We start from the raw sequence: 26,395 nt of genomic DNA, 5'->3' as shown, positions 1-26,395 counted from the left end.
CTATGCTCTTATCTATGTGACCGAAGGTACACCGTGACTATTCCGATTCTCTACCTCTTTCTTTCTTGAAATATACTGCTCATTATCTCACTTGTCTTCCTTGACTCCTCAGTTACTTTTTGATTCATGTTCTTTAGTAGCATTCCTCATCAAAGAGCAGGTCAGAGGCTAGGAAAGCTGGAGTTCTGAAGAAGGGTCATTGGATTCGACATGTTAACTCTGCTTTCACTCCACAGATGCTGAGTTTCTTCAACGTTTGCAATCATAGAATCATAGAACCCCTACAGTGTGGAAACAGGCCCTTAGGCCCAACAAGTCCACACAGACTCTCAGACCATCCCACCCAGGCCCATCCCCCTATCTACACATCCCTGAACACTATGGGCAATTTAGCATGTCCAATCCACCTACCCTGCACATCTTTGGACTGTGGGAGGAAATCGGAGCACCCGGAGGAAACCCACGCAGACACGGGGAGAATGTGCAAACTCCACATAGACAGTGGCCCAAGGGTGGAATTGAACCCGGGTCCCTGGTGCTGAGAGGCAGCAGTGCTAACCACTGAGCCAGCTGTCTTTATTTCAGATTTTGAGTATCCACCATTCTTTATTTTATTCTCTTTTGTTGGCAGTGATTGAAGATGCCTCAACCATACTGTTGATCAGTGCATTGCAGGTTTGAACTACTTGCTGCCTGAGAAAGGTCTTCCTTATGATACTTTTAATTTTTTTGCCAATGACTTTAAATCAGTGTCTCCTCATTCGCTATCTATCCACCAATGGGAATGGTTTCTCCTTCTCTATTCTGCTGTGAGACCCCATGACTTTGAACATCTCTATCAGATCTCTTCTCAACCTTCTGTTCTCTCAAGAAAACATTCCTAACCTCTCCAATCCATCTATGTAACTGAAAATTACTCACCTCTGGAATCACTTGTGAATCTCTTCTACACACGTTCCAATGCCTTCACATTCATCAGAAGGTGTGGTGCTCAGAACTGAACACAAGGGGACTCCGGCTAAGTCTGAACTAGTGTGTTATTCAAATTCAACATCATCTCTTTTTTGTCTCGTAATCTGTGCCTTTGTGAATAAAGCCTAGGATCCAGTATGCTTTATTAACTGCCCTTTAAACCTCTCCTGCACCTACCTTTAAAAGCTGATGCACATATACAATTTGGTTTCTCCGCACCTGCACCTCATTTAGAATTTAGCCTTTATTTTATTTTGTCTCTCCATGTTTTTCTTACCACTATCAGTTATATTACATTTCTTTGCACCAAACTTCATCTGCCATTCCAGTAAATCAATTCTGTCCTTTTCAAACTCTACACTGTCTTCCTTACAGTTTATAATACACCCAGGTTTTGTACCATCCATTAATTTTGAAGTTGTACCAAGTAAACCAAGCTTTGGTTTATCGATATATTCAGGAAAGGCAATAGCCCCAAACCCAGTCCCTTGGGACTTCTGCTAAGGACTTTCCTTCAACCCAAGAAATATTAATTGACCATTACTCTCTGTTTCCTATCACTTAGTCAATTTTGTAGCTATGCTGCTAATGTCCATTTTATTTCATGAGCTACAAATTTTTTCACAAGACCTTCTGAGGAAGGGAGACTGGACCTGAAACATTAACTCTGAATTCTCTTCATAGATGCTGCCAGACCCATTGACCTTTTCCAGTAACTTCTGATTTTGTTTCTGATTTGCAGCATCCGCAGTTCTTTCAATTTTTATTTAATATTTTCTTCAATATCTTCGGTGTCTTTGCTTCCACAGCTCTCTATGGTTCACTGCTCTCTGAGTGAAGGAATGTTTCCGTTGATCAGTCTGAAATACTGCTTATTGTAAGATTGGGATCCCTTGTTCTGCACCCCTCGGCCAGGGAAAACATCATCCCTGTGTCCCGTCTGTCCTGACCTGTCAGAATATTTTATATTCCAGTCAGACCACCTCTCATTCTAAACTCCAGTGAATACAATCCCAGAGAACTCAATCTCTCCTCATACAACATGCCTGCTATCCCAGGAACTAATCTGGTGAATTTTTGCTATACTGTCTCTATTGGGAAGTACAACTTTTCTGAGGTAAAGAAACCAAAACTGCACACAATTCTCCAGGTATGGTCTCTTGTAGATGGTTTATAGAAATTCACCAATGTCTGTAAGCAGCACCTTCTAAAACCATGACCATGACCATCTAGGAGGTCAGATACACAGGAGCACCACCATCTGCAAATTCCCCTTGAAGCCAATCAGCATCCTGGCTTGGAAATTCATCATCGTTCCTTCATTGTCACTGGGTCAAAATCCTGGAATTCCCTCACAAAGGGCTTTGTGTCAACACATAGCACATGGACTGCAGCAGTTCAAGAAGGCAGCTCACTACCACCTTCTCAAGGGCAATAAATGCTGGGCCCAGCCAGTGATGCCAATGTCACCTGAATGAATTGATAAAGAATTAGATGCAAAGTATACAACGGATGTCCTCTGGCTCCTTGTGCAAATCCCACTTTAGTCTGTAAACAGCTACACTCCTCCTTTTACTGGACTGATTCCTGGAATGTATGAAGAGAAACTGGATCAGTTATGGCTATATTCACAAGAGTTTAAAAGAATGAAGGGGAACATATAGAGACCTATAACGTTCTAACGGGGCTAGGTAGGGTAAAGCAAAAAGGATATTCCCAATGACCAGAAAGTCCAGAACTAGGGGTCACAGTCCAACCATACGGGTAGGCTATTTAGGACTGAGATGAGGACAAACGGCTTTCACCCAGAGAGTGATAAGCCTGTGGAATTCTCTGCTACGGAGCAGTTGAGGCTAAAACATTGATAATTTTCTAGAAGGAATTAGAGATAGTTCTTAGGGCTAAAGGGATCAAGAGTATGGAGAGAAAGCAGGAGCAGTTGGATGATCAGCCATGATCATAGTCAATGACAGCAGGTTCATAGGGCCAAATGGGCTACTCCTGCTCCTATTTTCTATGATTCCACATTGACCACCGTCCTATGAATGGACTAATAGAGTGAGTTGGCTTGGTCAAACAAGCCTTAAATGTACAGGTGCCAAAGACTTGGCTGACCTGTACTTGAATGCCCTTTCACAACAGAAGGAAGTGTCACCCATTCAGTAAAATTATTGTGGTTAAATATTTGTCCAGTCTTGTTGTGGCTGTCGGATGCTACGCTGCTTTCTTTTGAGCCAAAACGTTTGCATAAATTCAAAGGCAGTCACTTAGGCTGCCTCCTTGTTTGATGCTCTGCATATTCTATCAAGTGTAAATATTTGCTATTTTGGTAGCTTCACAGCCGAGCTATTGTAAGGAAAAGGTCATGTCTGATATTAAGTAATGTTCTGGCTGAAAGAAGAACTTCAAGTAGATGCTGGAGTGCAAGCTAAGAGGGGTGCTTGCTGTTCCAGGGTACAAATTGAATTCTGATCTTATGCAAAATGGGACAGATGGCATAGCTCACAGATCCACCTTTCTGTTAAACCAGTCAAGTGGGCTTTTCATGCCCATTTCTTGAAACAACATTGTGGTTTGCATTGAGTTCTTCCAGGGCCTTGTGTCTTAGCTGTAACATATACCAGGTCATTTCATACTGTTTCTGCACTTTGGAACACTTGTTCAAGGAGGTGCTTTCGGATGAAAAATGTCTCCCTGGTTAGAAGCCAGAGGAATAGCCTGAGAGATGTACATGACCCACTGCGATACTGCACTGGAATTCAGGCTCTGCTACTCGTAGAATGGAAATTTTGAAGGAGCATCATGCCAGACTCAAAATGTTAATTCTGTTTCTCTCTCCACAGACATTGCAAGACCCGCTGAGTTTCTCCAGCATTCTCTGTGTTTGTTTAACTCTCTCAGACTTTCTTTGATTTGTAGGTAAAGCTACAACTTTTATTCCAGTCAAATCGTTGCCCAGGAGTAAGTCAACTCCATCCACAATTAAAGTTGTGACAACTTCTGCAAAAACTGCTTCCGACTGCAAGTCACATTCAAATAGAACTTAGAACATAGAACAGTACAGCACAGTACAGTACAGCACAGTACATAGAACATAGAACAGTACAGCACAGTACAGTACAGCACAGTACATAGAACATAGAACAGTACAGCACAGTACAGGCCCTTCAGCCCACAATGTTGTGCCAACCTATTGTCCTACTCTAAGATCAAACTACCCTGCATTTTACAATCATCCATGTGCCTATCCAAGAGTCGCTTAAATGTCCCTGATGTATTTGACTCCACTACCACTGCTGGCAGCGCATTCCACTGTGTGCAAAGAACATACCTCTGACATCTCCCCTCTACCTTCCTCCAATCACCTTAAAATTATGTCTCCTCGTAATAGTCATTTCTGCCCTGGGAAAAAGTCTCTGGCTATCCACTCTATCTATGCCACTCATCATCTTGTATACCTCTATCAAGTCACCTCTCAACCTTCTTCGCTCCAAGAGAAAAGCCCTAACTCCCTTAACCTTTCCTCATAAGACCTGCCCTCCAGTCCAAGCAGCATCTCGGTAAATCTCCTCTGCACCCTCTCTAAAGCTTCCACATCCTTCCTATAATGAGGCGACCAGAACTGAACACAATATTCCAAGTGTGGTCTAACCAGGGTTTTATAGAGCTGCAGCATAACCTCACAGCTCTTAAACTCAATTCGCCTGCCATTGAAAACCAACACACCATACGCCTTATTAACGACTCTATCAACTTGGGTGGCAACTTTGAGGTATCTGTGGACATGGACCCCAAGATCCCTCTGTTCCTCCACAATGCCAAGAATCCTGTCATTAACCCTGTATTCTGCATTCAAATTTGACCTTCCAAAATGAATCACTTCACACTTTTCTGGGGTGAATGCCATCTGCCACTTCTTTGCCCAGTTCTGCATCCTGTCAATGTCCGGTTATAACCTACAACAGCCCTACACGCTATCCATAACTCCACCAACCTTCGTGTCATCGGCAAACTTACTAACCCACCCTTCCACTTCCTCATCTAAGTCATTTATAAAGATCACAAAGAGCAGAGGGTCCCAGAACAGATCCCTGTGGAACACCACTGGTCACCGAGCTCCAGGCTGAATACTTTCCTTCTACTACCACCCTCTGTCTTCAATTGGACAGCCAATTCTGTATCCAGACAGCCAAATTTCCCTGGATCCCATGCCTCCTTACTTTCTGAATAAGCCTACCATAGGGAACCTTATTGAATGCCTTGCTAAAATCTATATAAACTGCATTCACTGTTCTACCTTCAGCAATGTGTTTTGTCACATCCTCAAAGAATTCAATAAGTCTTCTGAGGCATGATCGGCCCCTCACAAAGCCATGCTGACTATTTCTAATCAAACTGTGCTTTTCCAAATAATCATAAATACTATCTCTCAGAATCCTCTCCAATAATTTACCCACCACAGAAGTAAGACTGACTGGTCTGTAATTCCCGGGATTATCCCTATTCCCTTTCTTGAACAAGGGAATGATATTTGCCACCCTCCAATCATCCGTACTATTCCAATGGACAGTGAGGATGCAAAGCTCATCACCAAAGGGGCAGCAATCTCTTCCTTCGCTTCCCGTAGTTACTTTGGGTATATCCCATCTGGTCCAGGGGACTTATCTATCCTCATGTTTTTCAAAATCTCTAGCTCATCCTCCTTTCTAACATCAACCTGTTTGAGCACATCAGCCTGTTTCACCCTGCCCTCACAAACTACAAGATCCCTCTGAAGCAAAGTATTCAATAAGGACCTCAATTTTACACTGCACCTTGGAACCGAGATACTCTCCAAATATTTACCAACACTTTGGCTTTATTGCACTCACTGGAGGCAAAAATATATCTTTTTTCAGTAAAAGAGTTTGAGTAACCAAGAACTCTTAAAAATCTCTATCATCTAGGATAAAGCAGCTGCTTTGTTGGCACCAGATTCACCATCTTCAATAATCTCTCCCTCCACCACCAATGCTCAGTAGCAACAGTGTGCACCTTCTACGATATGCACCGCAGAAATTCACCATGGTTTCTTAGATAGTATCTACCAAACTCTACCATCAAGAAGTACGAGGGCAGCAGATACATGGAAACAACATCCCCTGCAAGTTCCCCTCCAAGCCACTCACTACCTTGACTTTGAAATATATCGCCGTTTTTTCACTGTTGCTGAGTCAAAATCCTGGAACTCCCTCCTGAATAGCATTGGGTCTATTTACAGCACATGGGCTACATTGGTTCAAGAAGGCAGATCACCACCACCTCTCAAGGGTAACTAGGGATGGGCAATAAATGATGGCCCCAGCCAGTGATGCCCAAATTCCATAAAAAAGTTCTGGTTGTATTAGTCTAAACCATGAGATGACTGGACAGAGTTGATAGGGAGATATTGTTCTCTCTTGTGTAAGAATTGAAAATGAAGGGGCAGAGATTTAAAATAAATTGGCAAAAAAAGCAACTGGGACATGAGGAAAGACATGTGGATATAAAATTGACCAAGAGTAATGTTCAATTGATATATTTCAGGCTGGAGGAAGGTTTGTAGTGGAGTTCTCAGGGGGCGGTATTTGAAACCTTGCTTTTTCGATATTTATTAATGATCCGGATCTAGGCATGCAGGGAACAATTTCAAAGTTTGCAGCTGACACAAAACTTGGAAGAATTGTAAACTATGAAGAGGGCAGTGTGGAGCTCCAAAAGTGCATTAACAAGTTGGTGGAGTGGATGGATAGATGACAGATGAGATTCAATGCAGAGCAGTGTAAAGTGATGCACTTTGGTCAGAAGAACATTCAAAGACAATAGAAAATAGGGAGGACAATTCTAAAGGGGATGCAGGACTAGAGGGCCCTGGGTGTATATGTATACAGACCATTGTGGGTGGCAAGACATTGGGAAAGAGCAGTTAGAATCATAGAATCGTAGATTCCCTACAGTGTGGAAGCAGGCCATTTTGTCCATTGAGTCCACACCGTCTCTCCGAAGAGCATCCGACCCAGACCCCTACACTATCCCTGTAATGCTGCTTTTTCACATGGCTAATCTACCTAGCCTACACATCCCTAGACACTACGGGCAATTTAGCATGGCCAATCCACCTACACTGCACATCTTTGGACTGTAGGAGGAAACCAGAGCACCCAGAGGAAACCCACGCAGACACAGGGAGAATGTGCAAACTCCACACAAATAGTCACCTGAGGCTAGAATAGAAGCTGGGTCCCAGTGCTAACCACTGAGCCATTGTGCCACCCAGAGAATACAGACCCCTCAGCTTCATTAATAGGGGCATGCAGTACAAGGGCAAGGAGGTGATGCTGAACTTCTACAAAATACTTTTTAAGATCTCAGCTGGAGTATTGTGCACAGTTGTGGGCACCACATTATAGGAAGGAATGCATTGGAGAGATTGTGGAAGCAATGTACAAGAATGGCTCCAGGAATGGGGAATTTCAGTGATGAGAATAACTTGCAGATGTTGGGTTTGTTCTCCTTGGAGAGAAGAAGACTGAGAGGAGACCTGGTTGAGGCTTCCAAAATCAAGAATAGATAGGGAGAAGCTGTTCCCACCTGTGCACTTCTGCATCCTAACAACTTAGTGATTCTGTGAGCAACCTTTTTATGTCAAGTGTGACAGGAAAGTATACTGTAAATGGCAGGACCCTGAGCAGCATTGATATTTTGAAGGATCTCGGGATCCAAATCCACCGCTCCCTGAAAGTGGAAGCATAAGTGAATAAAGTGGTGAAGAAGGCATACTGACTGCTGCCTTCATTAGTTGAATAAATTAAGTATAAAAGTTGGCAAGTTGTGTTGAAGCTGTATAAGACTTTCATAAGGCCACATGTGGAGCATTGTGTAAGTTCCAGTCACCACACTATAGGAAGGATACAGAGGGTTTGGAGAGGGTGGAAAAGAGGATTACCAGAATGATGCCTGGATTGGAGTGTGTTAGCTATAAGGAGAGGGTGGACTAACTTGGATCATTTACTTGGATAGAAGTATATAAAATTCTGAGAGGTGTGGATAAGGTGGATAATCGATGTCTTTTCCTCAAGAGTGGAAGTGGCAAATGCTAAGGGATGTGTGTTTAAGTTGAGAGGCGCAACGTTTATGGAAATGTACGAGGCAAGTTTTTTACACAGAGGGTGGTAATGCCTGGAAGGTGCTGCCAGGGGAGGTGATAGAATCATATATATTAGCAATGTTTAAGAGGAACTTAAACAGGCATCTGACAAGGCAGGGAATAGGGGGATATTGAATATCGACTATATGCAGGCAGCTGGGATTAGTTTAGAATGACATCTTGCTGGCACAGAGGCAGTGAGAACTGCAGATGCCGGACATATTGTTGGCACAGATTTGTGGGCCAAAGGACCTGTTCCTGTGCTGTAGCATTCCATGTTCTAAATTACGCAGGTTGATGTATGTGAGGTTTTTAAACTCAAATCCTGAGGTTTTTACCTCAATTGGCAATGTAATCAATTTGTTCATGTTGTTGCTGTCTGTGCCAGCCTATTCTTCAGCTAGCTTCAGCCAGACCCTCGGTACCATGTCGCAGATTTATTGCCCACATGAATGCTTCGTCCAGCACTCTGCGGTCACCATGGGACCTCACGTCTAGAACCCAAACTCTCCAACCACCATCTTCGAACACAAAACCATCCACTTTCTCCAGGGACATCTGGAATACTGCAGGTAACCTGAGATTTGGCATCAGCACATGACTGGTTTTTTGGCACTTTTTTCAGACAACGCACTTGTTGCAAATGCAGTAGACTGACAGCCCACCTGATGTGAAAACACAGGTATCCCATCAAAACCTCAAGTCAAATATGCTTCTAAGCAACATTACCAAGTTTGTTTAGGATACAAGAGATATTCATCATTCTTAAGGGATTTAATAGCGGTGTAAGAATAAAAGCAGGAGTAGATGAAATAGCATCTTGAATCTGTTCCAACATTCAATATGATCATGGTTCATATTCTGCATCAGATTTACCTTTCTGCCTACTCTCTATATTCCTCAAATACCTGAGAGGCTCAAAAACCTACCTATCCTACTTTGAAATCTACTTAGCAATCTAGTACCCACAACCCCTTGGGGCAGAGAATTCCAATAGTTCACAACTTTTTGAATGAATACGTTTCTTGTCCTCCTAGCCCTGAATGATTGAGCCTTTTCCTGAAAATATAGTAATGAAAAGTATGTCATATATTGTTATAATTTTTAAAATTTTAGATTGTTTTAAAAAGAGAGGTGGATGGACATGGGTTGGCATGGTGAAGGGTTTCTTTAAAGGTCAAAGAGTCATTCTGGAACAGGGACCTAAATGAATTAGTTCCATGAAGGTAATCAATTGCCTGGCAGTGGTGTTAATGGTATAAAATATTTTTATGTTTGAGTTTATAAAAGGCAGAGTAAATAGAACAGAGTCATTAGTTTGATTTTGACTTTAATTTGGAAGAAAACATGAGTTTAGTTTAAAAGGGGACAAGTTTTTTCTCTTAAGAGTTTTTTCTAGTTCAATTCCATTCAGAGGAACCAGTGACTGCAACATCATTGTTTTTCTGGATGTGAAGTTCCCAAGCTAGGAGAGTTTGGGACAGGAGCTTCACATTGTTAGAACTGAAAAAAGATTCAGACCATCAGAATTAATGTAGATTCATGCAATCAGACTCAGAAAGGAATTGTAAACTGTCTCTATAGTCCAAGAAAAATGAACTAGAAGGAATCAGTTAGGTAGGAACTTCAAGAGTTGGGATAGGAGTAGAATTTCTCTGAACATAAGTCTCTTTAACAGATAGTCTCGGGGGAAAAGGTTGATAAATGGAAATTCCGGGGATGTTGGAAATCTGAAATTAAGGAAAAACAAAGTGCTGGAGAAACACAGCAGATCTGGCAGCATCTGTGGAAAGAGAGTTAACGTATAGCATGGAAACAGAGCCTTTGGTCCAACCAGTCCCTGTCCGACCATAATCCCATATTGAACTAGTCCCACCTGCCTGTTCCTGGCCCACATCTCTCCAAACATTTTTTTATTCATGTATTAATTCAAAAGTCTTTTAAACGTGGTAACTGTACCCACATCCATCACTTCCTCAGCAAGTTCATTCCATACGCTAAACACCCTCTCACCAGTGGGGAGGCAATGACCTAGTGGTATTATCGCTGGACTGTTAATCCAGAGACCCAGATAACATTCTGGGGACCTGGGTTCAAATCCCACAATGGTAGATGGTAGAATTTGAATTTGATAAGTATGTGAAATTAAGAGTCTAATGATGACTGTGAATCCATTGTTGATTGTCAGAAAAACCCATCTGGTTCACTAATGTCCTTTAGGGAAGGAAACTGCTATCCTTACCTGGTCTGGCCTACATGTGACTCCAGACCCACAGCAATTTTTAAAAAATTCATCCATGGGATGAGGGCGTCATTGCCAGTTAAGAGCCAACCAAAGGGGAGGCAATGGCCTAGTGGTATTATCGCTGGACTGCCAGGAAACTGCCATCCTTACCTGGTCTGATCTACATGTGACTCCAGACCCACAACAATGTGGTTGACTCTGAACTGCCCCCTGGGCAATTAAGGATGGGCAATAAATGCTGCCTAGCCAGCAATGCCCTCATCCCATGAATGAATGAGAAAAAAGGCTCCCTAGTCTTGAAATCCCCCATCCAAGGGAAAGGACAACTGCCATTAACTTTATCTATACCCTTCATTATTTTAAAAACTTCTATAAGGTCTCCTCTCAACTTCATACCCTCCAGTGAAAAAAGTCTCAGCCTATCCAGCCTTTCCTCATAACTCAAAGTTTCCATACTCGGCAACATCCTGGTAAATCTCTTCTGAACCCCATCTGGCTTGATAATATCCTTGATGTGATTTGATTTGTTATTGTCATATGTAGTGAGATACACTGAAAAATATTAACTGCCCCATGGGCAATAAATGCTTGTCTTGCCAGCAATGTCCATATCCTATGAATGAAACAGATCTGGCAGCATCTGTGGAGAACAAAACAGACTTAGCATTTCAAGTCCAGTGCACGCGTTAGTGGACTGGGGACAGTAAGGAGTGTAGATGCTGGAAGCCAGGGTCTATAGGGTGTGAGGCTGGAAAAGCACAGCAGGTCACACAGCATCAGAGGGGCAGGAAAGTCAACGTTTTGGACCGAAACCCTTTGTTAGGACTGGGGAAGGGTGGGGGGTTGTAGGGGAGCCCAGAAATAATCAGAGGGAGGTAGTGGTGAGTCAGTTTCCAGAGATGGATATGGAGAGGTCCAGGAAGGGGAGGGAGGTGTCAGAAATAGTCCAGGTGAGTTTGAGGGCAGGGTGGAAGGTGTGGCGAAGCTGATAAATTGCTCAAGCTTTTTGCAGGAGCTTAAGGCTGCACAAATGCAGTCGTCAATATAGCAGAGAAAGAGGTGAGGGATGGTGCTGGTCTAGTTGTGGAAGAGGGATTGTTCCATGAATCCTACGAAGAGGCAGGCACAGCTTGAGCCCAAGTGGGTGCCCATGGCCTCCCCTTTGGTTTGTAGAAGATGGGAGGAATCGAAGGAAAAATTGTTTAAAGCGAAGACCAGTTCAGCCAAGCGTCAGTGGAGGGGGATTGGTTGGGCCTATGGGACAGGAAGAAGTGGAGGGCTTTCAGGTCCTCCGTGTGGGGGAAACAGGTGTACAGGGACTGTCCATCCATGGTGAAGGTGAGGTGTTGGGTGTTGGGAATTGAAAGTTTTGGAAAAGGTGGAGGATGTGGTTGTGTCACCTCTGACCTCCATCCAAGGCTCCAAACAATCCTTCCAGATCTGGCAGAGACCAAACGCAGATTCGGGGCCCATTTGGCAGCACATCTGCAACAACCAACCCGACCTTCCGGTTGCCATCTGTTTTAATTCCCCCTCCCACTCCCCTGGTGACATGTCCATCCTTGGCCTCCTCCACTGTCAGTATGAGGCCAAACGTAAACTGGAGGAACAACACCTTACATTTCGCCTTGGGAGCTTACAGCCCAATGGCCTGAATATTGACTTCACCAGCTTTAACACCCCTCCACTCCAGCATTATCCCATGCCCATCCCTCCCCCTCCCTGACCTGACCTAACCTGTCCATCTTCCTACCCACCTATCATTCCCACCCTTCTCACTGACCAATCATTATAACCCCCTACCTGCATCCACTTCTCACCGTCTCTTCTATCCTTGCCCCAGCCCCACCTCCTCCCTCTATTTATTTCTGGGCTCCCCTCCCCCTCCACAGCCCTAACAAGGGGTTTTGGCCCAAGACGTTGACTTTCCTGCTCCTCTGATGCTGTCTGACCTGCTGTGCTTTTCCAGCCTCATACCTTTAGGCATGGATTAGTGGGTTCAATTGAAGAATATTTTCAAAGAGCTGGCATGGGCATGGTGGCTTGAATGGGCTCCAATCTTTCTCTATGATTCAGTCATAATTAACAATCATAAAGCAAATCCTATTTATTAAACTGGTAAATAACATGCACACCACAGGAATCTTGATCAGACAATGAATTGCTGCATACCCTTCAAACTGACTAGTTGCATTAGTGGGGCTTGTTGTGGATTGCATGGGTGTTTTATCAGTTGGCATTCATCATAACCGGGAGCTGGAATTGCCTGAACATTACCGCAGTTTTAAAACTAATTACTCCCCATATGGTAACTGGTGTAGCTACAGCTTTGGCCAAAGAAAAGGGCTGGCTATTTTCAGCTGGTTTACAAAGCTACAACTCTCTTGACACATGCTATTCTCATGCTGTGTGAATAACAGATGGGACAAGACTGGGAATTAAACAGGATCCCTGCATAAGTCTGCACTGAGCATCATCTCTTTATGCTTCAGAATGACTGTCCTCACATGACATATGGAAATTCCAGGCAGGGGGTGGTGTTGGGGGTGTGAGGTTTCTGGATTCTTTCAGAAAAGACTGAGCACTATTTCAGCTGCTGCATTTATTTATCAAAGGGATTGAGGCTCTGGAGAAATGTAGAGTCAGGGGGAAGTGGGGGCTGTGAAATGGAGACTGTTGGTCCGCCTTTTATCAGCAAAACTCAGATTGTTGTTTCTTGGAGAGTTTGCTGGGAGGAGTGTGGCACTGTGGATATGACACCAGACATATTTTACCCTCTTACATTGTCACAGAAAACAGAAGTAACCTTTGTCAGAATGAAGTGAGATCTGAATATCAGCAAGATCATGATCATGTCAAAATATCGTGGGTTCTAAAGCTTGTTTGGCAATCAGATTAGAAGTTTTTGCTGAGATGGAGTTATTTTTCTGTCTTCTTCTGCTGCCCTTGGTTTGGTTTTCATTTCAGAATATCTGGTCAATGTGTCTTGGTGATGACCCTTGCCCCAGACCATTGTGTTACCTTTGGAGGACCCCCTCATTGCGCCCTCCCAACAAGACACATCATTCACAGAGGCCAGGATGGCAATATGCCAACCGTAACATTCAAGAAGGTATTGGATGATCATTTGGATTGCAGCAGTGAGTAGGGAATTCAGAAAAGGGATGAGATTGACACTTGGTAATGAAATCTGTGCCGGCATGATGGGCCAAATAGCCCCTTCTGCAATGAAAAAGTTCTATGAGCACCACCCCACAATCCACTCATTCAGAATAGAAAACTATTTCTGATTGGAGGCAGGAAGTGTCTCACAGCATTGATGTTAAGGACACAAGAGGTGAATGAAGGAGGGGTAGGTTTTACCTCCATCCACTGTGCCATGTATAGAATACACCCTGACCCAGATTCCCCCTCTATTTAAACACTGCAGAAGTGGGCAACCTATTACAAAGGAATTTCAAAAGTGCTTTCTTTACACCATGCACTTGGCTTGTTTGTATTTTCTGAGCAGATATGCATAGTTCTATTTGTTGGAGGTTGCTACAGAGGCATTGACTATCCAATCCTGAAACAGTGCAGATCAAGTGATCATAAAGAAAAATGTTCAAAGAATCATGACGTGAGTCACAGGACATTCCTCGCATTGCAAATTAGGAAAGCTCAGATCATCAACAGATTAGTGAGACAACGTCGCTGCATGAAACATTTGAACAATGCAGAAATGCTTGTTTCTCGTTGCTGTGTCCTCCTGTGAAACCCCCAAAATCAGTGATGTCAATGTGTTTATTTTAATCATACAACTTAAAACATACGACATAGAACAGTACAACACAGCAATGGGCTCTTTGGCTCACAATGTTGTCATATAACTGCACTCCGAGAACGGGGCAATAGTCAATCCCACACAGGTTCTCTTCTGAACTTCTAACAATCCTTTAATTCACACCAGTTAACCAATAAATTCAGTAGCTCCCATTTTTAGGGACTGGGTGGCCCAATCCATCACAGAATATGAGGAACCTCTTGCACTAAATCTCATTGACCCAGATGTGGATTATGGGATCACACAGCCCGTATACAATGAAGAGATTGGGGACAGTGCAGTAACCAACAACACACACTGGACACAGGGTTCTGCTTGATATCAGAATCCCCGTTGGAATATTATAGGGTCTGGGTCTCCGCCATTGATGCTTTCTGGATTGCTTCACTTGTAGCCACACCCTCTTTGTTCTGAGCATGAACTAGTTGAAAAATACCTCACCTGAAGAGTCTGACTGCCTGCCAGAACAACGTATCTAGGTGCGTTCTCCTCCCTGACTCATTGCAGAGTCAGAAGTTCAGACTGCAGCTCATCAATCAGAGCCGAAGTTCCTTCTTCTGCAGATATTTACTGCAGATGTGGTTGTCAGGGATCCCACTGATACCCAGCAGCTCCCACACACCGCAGCTGCAACATGCCACCTTTATTATGTTTTATTCACATGATTAAGTTTCATATTCAGAAATCACTTAAATGACCTTTATACATATTGTAATTATAGTTAGCCAGAGTGCACAAAGGATCATATACATGTCTTTCCAGTACAGAGAGACAATTAGTCATACCCAACTTGGAGGGCACGACTCTACAAGCATGAGACAAGGAGGCTGCACCTAAGTGAGGGAAGCTACATTATTAATGCTATTCTCTAAGATTGTTCAGACAAATATGCAGGCCAACCTGAGGAAGGGTCACCGGACCCAAAACGTTAACTCTGTTTTTTCCTTCACAGATGCTGCCAGACCTGCTGAGCTTTTCCAGCAACTTTGTTTTTGTTCCTGATTTACAGCATCCACAGTTCTTTTGGTTCTTAAGCAGACCAACTCTGCCATCCGTACTTACATTAAATAGTTTAACTAGTGAAGCTATAAATTTAATGCAATACCCAATCTCCTCAGTGCTGGTTTAAACTACTGCACACATTTCAATGCAGAAAAAGTCACACACCTGATACAGGGACTTGACAGCTGTCAACTCTGAAGGAGCTGCTATCTCCACTCAATGGGACTCTAACACAGGGGAAGGATTGAAAATTGGCTCATCCCTCCTCATCTGGTGATCAAGTGCTTTTAATTTGAGAGAGGGGGCCATACTCACACTCGTGAAGAAGTGCACAATGTTCAAACATTCACTTTCAATTAAACAATGGCAAAAATTCTATAAAAGCCGTATGTTAAAGGGCTTAAAATTGAGGTGTTGCTGGACTGGGACCCAATGTAGGTCAACAAGCACAGGGTGGTGTAAGAGTGGGATGAGGTATAATTTTGGGCTGGGGTAACAGACTTTTGGATCCTAATATTACAAAGGCTTTGAGTTGAGAACGGGAATATTTGAATAATTTTAAAATAGACAAGTTGTGCTATTGGATGGAGATCCCAGGGTGGTGTTTCAGTTTGTATTAAGGAATTCAATGTAGCCTCCTCTTTCTTTTTATTCATTCGTGGGATATGGCTTTCACCGGCTAATCTAACATTTATTGCACATGCCAAATTGCTTAGAAAAGGTTAAGCGTCAAATGCTGTCTACACCAGGTAAGCACAGCAGATTTCCTTTTCTGAAGATTAGTGAACCTGAAACAAAAACAGAAATTGTTGGAAAAGCTCACGAGGTCCAGCAGCATCAGCGGAGAGAAATCAGAGTTAATGTTTCGGATCTGGTAACCTTTCCTCAGAACCTGCTTAGTGAACCGAATGTATTTTACAAAATCAACATGACTGCCATTATGCTAACTTTTAATTCCAGACTTTATTGGAATTAAATTTCAAAGTGTGACTTGAATTCATGTCCCCAGAATATTAACATCGTCCTACATGGATCACTGGTCCAGTGATATTACCACCAAACTGTCACCATCTCCCCTTCCTTTGCTTGGCACCTCTTCGTAATATCAAACCCAAAACCTCTGTCCCTCTTTTCCTAACTCACTCTGAGTATTATTCATCCATCATACCCAGTGCTCACTGACCACTATTGGCTCCCAATCTTGATTGTGCTTGATTGTGAAATTCTCAGCCTTGGTTTCAAAGCCCTCCATTGTCTTACCTCTCTCAATCTCGGTAATCTCTTCCAGGTCCACACTGCTCTACATTCCATGTGTTCCTCCACCTCTGGCCTCCTGCATAGTCCCGGTTTCATGACTCTCTCCCCGCCCCTGCTGGGGGAATGCATTTTGCTACTTGTGGACTAAACTCTGAAATTCTGTCCTAAACCTCTCAGGCTTCCTTTCTTCCTCTAAGACATTCTTTAAAGCTACCTCTTTGAATATGTTTCTGATCACTAATATTTTGTATACAGCTTGGTGTCATATTTTGTCTGCTAATCCTGAGTAGCTCCTTTGGGACATTTGCTGTGACAAAGGTACTATATAAAAGTTAGTTGTTGTTATCTCATTTCTTTCTTGGTGTGCTCCAACGGTTTTATCATTTTGTTTTCATTTCTATCACCCAGTGTGTCCCACGCATCAATCCACACTCCAAGCAATTTGTCATGTACCATTCAAAACCAGCGCAAAAGTCCTGTCCAGGTCACCTCTGCCAAGCTTGGCATCTTTGGTGGAAGAAAAGGAAAAGCAGGAAGATATTCAGAGAGAAGCTGGACTTGAAGCCGCTGAACAAAACCAAGCTGATGACTTGGAGGCAAGCACAGACTGTGGCCTCTCTGGTGGGATTTGGGATGGTGCAGGTCTTCCTGAGCCAGTGATAGATGAGATGGACAGGCAGAGGGAAAGCATCAGGCCCCTTCGATCCAGGATGGGTGGCACTTTATCCGAGTGCAGCGGACACTCTTCACATGTGACTGACCAGGGTACAGAGTTCAGCTTGGACAGACACACCAGTAACACAGGTAAGACCATTGCTAGGGTCACCTCTTCGTCTCTCATTACTCAAGTGTCCTGAGATGTGTCAGTTTTGCAGAGTGAGACATAGAAACATAGAAACGTAGGAGCAGGATAGCCCATCCAGCTTACCTCCCCCTCCACCCCGTGCCTGCTCTGCCAATCAATATGATCATGGCTGATCATTGAGCTCAATACTCTGATCCCACCCTCCCCCCGTGTCTCTTTATCCCTTTAGTCACAAGAGCTATATCTGCCTCCTTCTGGAAATCACATAATGTTTTGGTCCCAACCACTTTCTGTGCACGCTGACCTTCATACTAACTGACCTGAGGTGATTCAGGAGGACGTTGAGGTTGAAGTCTGTGAATGAATCAGGGACTTGATCCATGGCTAATGTCTAATCTTCTACCAGAAAACCAGCAGGAGACTGATAGAACCACATGGGGTTTTCCTGGTGAAATGATTATACCAATCCTCTGCTTGGGGTTGATTGATCCTCTCTCAGAGAACCACCCCCCACCCCACACCCAACAAAATTCTCAAACATTTGAAGATAAAGATAGAAAGATCCACTAGATACTCGAGGCTCTAACCTGGGGCTGATCGTCTCAGTGCAGGTACAGAGCGAAAGTGACACCGCCTGATGAGCTGTTGAGCCATCTAACCCCTCAGCTGGATGCAAAACGCCTCATGGCCATCTTTTCAAAGAATGTGCTTCATTGAAGGGAGCTTTCTTTGCTGGCCATTTTTTAATCCCTCAACTAAAGTCAAGCTTATAATCTGGTTATTTTCACGTTTATGTTTGTGGGACTTTGCTGTGTGTAAATTGGCTGCTGCATTTCCTGGATGGCAATGGTAACTATACTTCAAATGTATCTCGTTGATAGTTACCAATGATTTGGGACATCCTGAAGTTGTGTAAGGTGCTGTCTTTCGTCAGAGGGAGCCATGATTCTTTCCATAGTCGCACTCTCGTCCTTTCAATTAAAAATCTTTTTGATTTCTATCCAACAGAATTGCTGGGCAAAGTATCCAGGTGTGGAGGTGACAGCAGCACCGATCTCTCCCACTTCCGCCACTCTTCGCTTTCTTGGAACAGCCGAGATTCCGAAGACTGGGAGCTGAGTGCAGGCAGCAGCGGCATTCGATCCGACAGACACCGCCCCCACAAATTCTCTCCGGAGGCCAGCAGTTTTTATCAGAGTGTGGTGAACACAGAGGTCAGTTTGTCCAGCTTCCAAAGCACAGGTGACCGGCTGCAAGTATCACCCTCGATAGCGAAAAGCTCCTCAGCAGGGAGGACACCTTTGTTTGTAGAAATCTGGCATGACCGAGTCCTCAAACAGCGGCCAGTTCTCCCACCTATATCAACACAACGAGGTAAATGCACACAGAAACAACTAGTGCCGGAGAAACTCAACAGGTGTGGCACCATTGTAGACAGAGAGAGCGAAACATCCGCCTTGGAACCCTACAACCCAATGGTCTCAATGTGGACTTTACGAGCTTCAAAATCTCCCCACCCGCGACCTCATCCCAAGGCCAGCCCCCCCTTCATTCCCGCTTCTTTGACCTGCCCGTCTTCTCTCCCACCTATCCGCCCCTCCCTCCTCACTGACCAACCCCCATCTCAACTTCCTACCCACACTCACCTTTACTAGCTTCATCCCCGCATCCTTGTACTGTCCATCTTCTCTCCCACCTATCCGCTCCACTATCCACTTGCTATCACCATGTGCCCCCCCCCCATTTATTTCAGAGCCCCCTTCCCCTCCCCACTTTCTGAAGAAGGGTCCCGACCTGAAACGTCAGCTTTCCTGTTCCTCTGATGCTGCCTGGCCCGCTGTGTTCATCCAGCTCTACACATTATAATGAGATTGCAAATGTACATCATTCACTGTAACCAGTGATTTGAGTCATAAGAATTAATGTGGAAATGCAAGCCAAGAAAAAGTCATCTTGGATTCTAACCTATAACTCTGCTTTCTCCCCACAGATGCTGAAGGACCTGCTGAGTTTCTCCAGCACTTTTTGTTTTTGTTTTAGACCTTCTGGGAGTCCTTTTTAAATTGAGGGTTTTTTAAAAATTCATTCACGGGATGAGGGTGTCACTGACTAAGCCAGTATTTATTACCCATCCCTAATGGCCCAGTGGGAAGTTAAGAGACAACCACATTGCCGTGGGTCTGGAGTCACAAATAGGCCAGACTAGGTAAGGATGGCAGTTTCCTTCTCCAAAGGACATTAGTGAGGTAGAAGATCAGCCACAATGATAGTGAATTGCAGAGCAGGGTCAAGGGCCAAATGAAGAGACCAAGATCCAACTACAGCTCTCCTTTCTTATATTGTAGAATCATAGAGTCATACAGCCATGCAGCACAGAAACAGACCCTTCGGTCCAACAAGTCCATGCTGAACGTCATCCTAAACTAAACCAGTCCCACCTGCCTGCTTCTGGCCCATATCCCTCCAAATATTTCCTATTCATGTAGTTATCCAAATGTCTTTTAAACGTTGTAATTGTGCCCACATCCACCACTTCATCAGAAAGACCATTCCACACACGAACCACCTCTGTGCAAAATAATTGCCCCTCATGTCTTTTTTAAAATCTCTCTCATCTTACCTCCATATTCTTGAAATCCCCCATCCTAGGGAAAAGCCACTTCCCATTAAAACTATCTGTACCCCTTATAATTATAAATATGATCAAGGCATAGCCTCTGGGAAAGGTGTTGACCATTTGGGACTGAATTGTGGAGATGTTTCTTCACTCAGAGGGTTGTGAATCTTGGGAATTCTGTACTGTGTGGGGATGATTATTACTGAGAAGGCTTCAGGTCAATCCACACCCAATTACCTGCTCTGAAAACTCTGCTCGTGTTTTGACAGCTGTGACAAATTTCATGATAGCAGCTGAGATAATTCACAACATCCTAATTCCACATTAAGTTTGAATATGACATAGTTACATACTGAAGTTAGTGTCTTAAATTTGTACATGGAGAGCTATGAAGGAAAGAGAGGCAAGTCCCCATGGTGGGTTGGGAAAATACACTAATAGACTTGACAATAAACAGGCGATGGCTGGTATTTAAATAATTATCACATAGCCTACAACGTATACACATTCTTTGAAGGCACATGTATCCATGGGAAAGGTGAATCAATAGTGGCTATCAAAAGAAATTAACCATCAAAGGAAACAACTTGTAAGGATGCCATAAAAAGTGGTGGCCATGATGTAGAAGTGCTGGCGTTGGACTGAGGTGGACAAGATTGAAAATCACACAACACCGGGTTATAGTCCAACAGGTTTATTTGAAAATGCAAGCTTTCGGAGTCTTACTTCTTCTTCAGGTAAGCCAAGAGCAATTTAGAACCCAGCAAAGGATAACCAAGAAACTGATAAAGAAAGAGAAGAGAACATGAATGTAAGCTTGCAAGAAACATAAAGTCAGACTCTAAAAAAGTTTCTTTAGGTATTTGAAGAGGAAATGATTAGTTATGACCATGTGGAATATAAGCACATTACAATTATAATGGAGCATTTATCAAGGAGAACATATAGAATGGTGGTGGAACTAAACAGTTACTTTATACCTATCTTCATATAGAAAATGTCCCCCAGAAGTACACGGCAACCAAGGGACTTGTGAGATTGAGGAATTGACAGAAATTAGTAAAGAGGTAGTACAGGCAGTCCCTGGGTCATGATCATGTTCCATTTAGGAGTTTGTTTGCAAGTCAAGAAGAAATACAATGCAGGAAAATATAAAGTAGCCATTCACAAGATTAGGAAATATTTGCACATCAGGCATTTAAAATTACACTCCTGTATGGGATTACGTTCATAAGTCAGACGTTCATAAATCAGGGATCCTATGTAAATGAAACGCTCACTAAATTGAAAGTCTGTGGACCAGATAAGTTACATCTCAGAGTGTTAAGGGGTTAGTTTAAATTAGTGGTTATCTTTCAAAAGTCTACAGATTCTGGAATGGTTCCAGCAGACTGGAAAGTGACAAATGCAACCTCATTTAGTAAGGGAGATAGAGAAGAATAGCAAACTACATGCTTGTTAGTTGGAAGTCAGTTCTAAGGAAAATGTTAGAATCTGTTATGAAGAATGTAGTAACTGGATACTGAGAAAATCATTCTAAAATTGGGCAGAGTCAACATGGTTTTGTGAAAGGAAAGATATTTAGCAGACCTCTTGGAGCTTTTTGAGGCTGATACTTGTAGCAATGGTAAAGGAGAACTAGTGGATATGACATATTGTATTTTCTAAAGTCTTTTGTTAAGGTCTCACACGAGAGATTAATAAACAAAATTAGATCACAGTATTTGAGGGCAACATACTAGTATGGACTGAGAATTGGTTAACTGGCAGAAGGCAGAGACTGTTCTCAATCTACAGAAATAATTTGGATGTGGGTACCACATTTCGCTACATACTGTATGTAATATTTTCAAATATTATGACAACACTTAACTATGATGATGATGATGATCTCAGAGATAGCAAGAACAGCAGATGCTGGATGATAATGATTTGATTTATTGTCATCACGTGTACCTAAGTACAGTAAAAGCTTTGTTTGTGAGCAGTACAGGCAGATCATAATAAGCAAAGATATACAGACCATAGGGTGCTTGGAGAGTGAGGCATACAGGTTACACTCCACAGGAGGTGCACAAAGGAAGATCAACATTATTTGAAGTTAGGGAGTCCATTCATCAGTTTAATAAGGGCAGGGAAAAAGCTGTTCTTGAACTTGTTGGTGCATGTGTTCAAGTTTCTTATCTATGCCCAATAGAAGAGCTTGTAGGAGAACATTACTGGGGTGGGAGGGGTCTTTGGTGATGTTGGCAGCCTTTCCACGGAAATGAGAGGTAAATAGAGTCCATGGATAGGAGGTTGGCTTCTGTGATGGTCTGGGCTATGCACTCCACCTTCTGTAGTTTCTTACGGTCCTGGGCAGAGCAGTTACTATACCAGGCCGTTATGCACCCAGGCAATGGTGCATCTGTAAAGTTTGGTGAGGGTCCTTACAGCACATGCCGAATTTCCTGAGCCACCTGAGGAAGAAGAGGTGTTGTTGTGCCTTCTTGCATGGGAGTTCCAGGACAGGTTTTCGGTTATCGTCACTCCTAGGAACTTGATGCTCTCAACCCTCTCAGCCTCCACTCCATTCATGTAGACAGACACATGTTCTCCTCCTTTCTTTCTGAAGTCAACGATCAGTTCTTTAGTTTTGCCGACATTGAGAGAGAGGTTGTTCTTATTGTACCATGACACCAAGCCCTCTATCTCCCTTCTGTATTTTGACGATGGCGGCAGTAGGATTTTAGCTCCTGGACGGTGCTGGGTGGCCTTGGTGCGAATCTTCTGCTCAAAAAGTTAAGTGAGTCAGGCCTGGTTGGGCTGGGCATCCCTAGGGCCGAGTAGTCATGGGATCGGGGACCGGGCCTGGGTTGGTTGGGCCTCTTTGAGGCTGCATTGCTGTTGGGGCCAGTTTGGTTCTGGGTTGAGGTCGGGCGAATCCAGTGTTGATAGTACTCCATAGGATCCACAGACCTGTAAGTAGATTTAAAAGAACATTATTAATAATTTTTACAGACTTAGAATTTAGGTTTAAAAGTGTAGAATGGTTATAAGAAACGTTAGAGTAAGATCTGCAGTAGGGAGCTCGCCTGGTTGTCGGCACCATCTTGAATGCTGACCAGATGAGAATGTATGTTTTAAGAATGACTCAATGAGGCTTTCAATGAGTTGGACAGTCTCAGTGAATAAGCAAGAGCTTAGCAGATGGAATATAACATGAATAAGTGTGATGTTGTCCACTTTGGTAGAGAAAAAACAAAAATACAGAATATTTCTTAATGGTCAGAAGTTGAGCAGTGTGGTTTTTGTTCATGAGTCACTAAAAACTAATATCCAGGTGCAGCAAAATAATCGGCAGACAATTGGTATCTTGGCCTTTATCACACAGGGTTTGAGTACAAACGTAAAGATGTCTTGCTGCAAGGTATGGAACCACAGGGAGATCTCAGCTGGAGTGTTGTGTGCAGTATGGCTCAACGTATCTGAAAAAGGTTGTACATGCCATAGAGAAAGTATAATAGGCCTTTGCTAGATTAATCCCTGAGATGGTGGGATCATCTTATGAGGAGAAAGTGTGGAAACTGGGTCTGCATTCTATTGAGTTCCGAAGGATGAAGACTAATCTCATTGAAACATAAAAAATTCTTACAGGGCATGACATGCTGGTTGTAGACAGGATGTTTCTTTCAATTCTTCTTCCCCAGATAGCTATGGAAGTTCAATCATTGAGCATGTCCAAATCAAAAATCCTTTGGTTTCTGGACACCAATCACCTCAAATAGAGTGGGAATGTGGCTTGACAGTAGAGGATCAACCATGATCGAATTGAATGACAGAACAAGGTTGATGGGCTGAATGGCCCACTCTTATTGCTATGTTCAAAAAGCAGTCCAAAACATTCTGAAAAAAATTTAGTTAATTCACCACATCCTGGTATTATCGGACTCTTTGAAAGATCCAGAAAGCGCCAACTGTGCAAAGTTTCATTGGACTTAGTTGTTGAGAGGTGTTATTTAGAAAAAAAAGACAATGATGTGAAAACATTATGTCCACCTATCATCAGCAGCAGAGTAACATTTGAAGAGGTAATTGCTTCAAACTTGATCTCAGCTTCTTTTGAAATTTTGTGGCATTGCACTTGATTTTAGCAAATTGATTTCCGCCATCTTACTCACTGGACTATGAATTTTAGCAATTAGCAGGTTAGAAAGCAACAAATAGAAATTCAGTCCCACAAGGGTCAGTGCTGGGATTGATGTTGTTCACAGTTCAGATCAACAATTTAGACTCTTGAATCACAGCACAGTTTCTAAATTTGAGGATGAAACCAAAATTCGAGACTGCAACAAATTTAAGCAAAGACATTTAAAAGAAACTTAACGTATGTTTGTGGGATTGACATATTAGTTTCCTCAAATAAGTGTGAGGTGTAACACATTGGCTGGAAAAATGAGGAGGCCACGTATTGTTAGAAAATGAAAATCTAAATGTGATCAAGGTACAAAAGAATTAGGGCTACAAGTTGTGACAGAGGTCAGTAAGGCTATGAGAAAGGCAATCCAAACCCCAGAGTTTATTTTGAGAGGGATAGAATTGAAAAGTTGAGAAATTATAATAATGTACTTTGTATTGAACTTTGGTTGGACTGAGTTTGGAATATTATATGCCTTTCTATTGCCAAATTATAATAAGGTGTACAGCATTATCAAGGATGAAACCAGTATTGAGGTTAATATTTATGAGAAGCTGGTGAGCAGGTTTAGCCTCTTTACTTTCGAACAGTTTCTCTCTGCATAGCCTCACCCTTCCCTTTCTCCGCAAACTCATCCTAGCCTACAACTCTCCAAGATAGCTGTACTTCCCCAAAACTGGCCTCCTGAGCATAACTGAATTTATTTTGCAACACCATTGACAGACAAGGCTCCAGGTGCCTGGGTCCCAAGTCTTGGAAATCCCTCCCTCAACTTCTCCTCCCGACTAGCTCTCTCTCCTCCTTTCAAGCACTCGTTAAAACATAACTTTTTTTTGTCTTAATATCTCCTTACCTGGCACAGTGCTAAATCTTCATAGAATCCCTAGAGTGTGGAAGCAGGCTATTTGGCTCATTGAGTCCACATCGACCATCTGAAGATCATCCCACCCAGACCCACTCCCCTACCCAAACCCTGTAACTCTGTGTTTCCATGGCTAATCCACCTAGCCTGCACATCACTGGACACCATGGGCAATTTACCATGACCAATCCACTCTAACCTGCACATCTTTGGACTGTGGGAGGAAACCAGAGCACTCACAGGAAACCCATCCAGATGCAGGGAGAATGTGCAAACTCCACACAGACAGTCGCCTGAGTCTGGAAAGAAACCCAGGTTCCTAGTGATGTGAGGCAGCAGTGCTAACCATTGAGCCACCATGCCACCCTTAATTTTCATTGGCAACACATGTGTGATGTGGCTTAGTCTAGTTTGCTACATCAAAGGCACTATATCAACGCAAAATGTTGCTGTTGTTGTCCACAATCAACGCCTCCAACTTTCAACAGATCTGGTGTCCTAATGTAAGTGCTTAATCATGTTGGTGATGGCTGTTTGTTACGAGGTTGTGTTGTACCTTGAGATGTCTGTGTTTGAACAGAAGGCACCTGATTACTTTACTCTATTTGCATTCACTGAATTGTCTCTGGGTGTCAGAAATTTGTAACAGACGTGTGTTACTCCTTTCTCAGTCTGTCCCAGCCCTCCTTTGCCTTTCAGTTGGATAATTCTATTATGATGGTTACAATTTCCTTTCAGATCTGTGCTCAGGCATTGAACAAATGCTATTTGACCCATTGTAACCTTTTGAGCAGCATCTTCAAAGTGCGCCCGTCCTTGACAATGAAGGAGACCTTCCCATTGTCCAGTTTTCCCATTGCTATTCCAGGACCAAGTCAACTGGCTTTTAAAATGGCTAAAGGCAGAGACAAAGTGCTTTGCTGTTTCCAAATGACTTCACTTGAACTTCCCTTTCACTGCTTGCCGTGTTTAGAATAAAATATTCCTCCTGATGATGGGAATCTTGACAGCCACAATATGCCTTGAAGTGCCCTGTCAAATGATTTTTGTCAGTACTGATTGTTCGAGATGACCACTCCAACAAGAGGCCGGCTGCACAGGTTCATGGTCCACTGAGAGAAAAGTCACTGAACAATCGGGATGGAAATGAATCCAGAGCCTGGACTTGGTGCAGTATAGTCACCATCCATGCTTGAATATATTTCTGTAACTTTAGTCACATGACACCCTGCCTCCAGTGTCCCGCCCCCTCCCTCCACTCATTGGTCTTCACTGCGCACTGCTTTCTGCACAGCCAATCAGAAAGCTCACAGAATCTTTGTTACCTGATTGGTCGATTCCTGACTGTTTGTCAAACTATTTCATAATCCCCATTTCAAAAGTACATTGTGTGCATTGTTTAACAATCTAGAATATTGTTTTAGAATTGTCTCCAGCTTCTTTTCACTCGTTCATGGGATGTGGCCATTC

General features: G+C 43.1%; 1 protein-coding gene across 1 annotated transcript in view; it reads right to left on the bottom strand.

The window, feature by feature from the left end:
- th2 (tyrosine hydroxylase 2) overlaps positions 1–8,695 on the bottom strand; it is an 89,956-nt gene extending 81,261 nt beyond the window's left edge. The window contains 1 exon segment of the mRNA XM_048607963.1: positions 8,563–8,695. Within this exon segment, the coding sequence (XP_048463920.1) occupies positions 8,563–8,695 (133 nt within the window).
- Positions 8,696–26,395: the final 17,700 nt, after the last annotated feature.

Source organism: Rhincodon typus, chromosome 18 (genome assembly GCF_021869965.1).
Source record: "Rhincodon typus isolate 14 chromosome 18, sRhiTyp1.1, whole genome shotgun sequence".
Taxonomy (NCBI): Eukaryota; Metazoa; Chordata; class Chondrichthyes; order Orectolobiformes; family Rhincodontidae; genus Rhincodon; species Rhincodon typus.
Note: the sequence above shows the minus strand (reverse complement) of the source record. Positions and strands in the feature narration are given on the sequence as shown.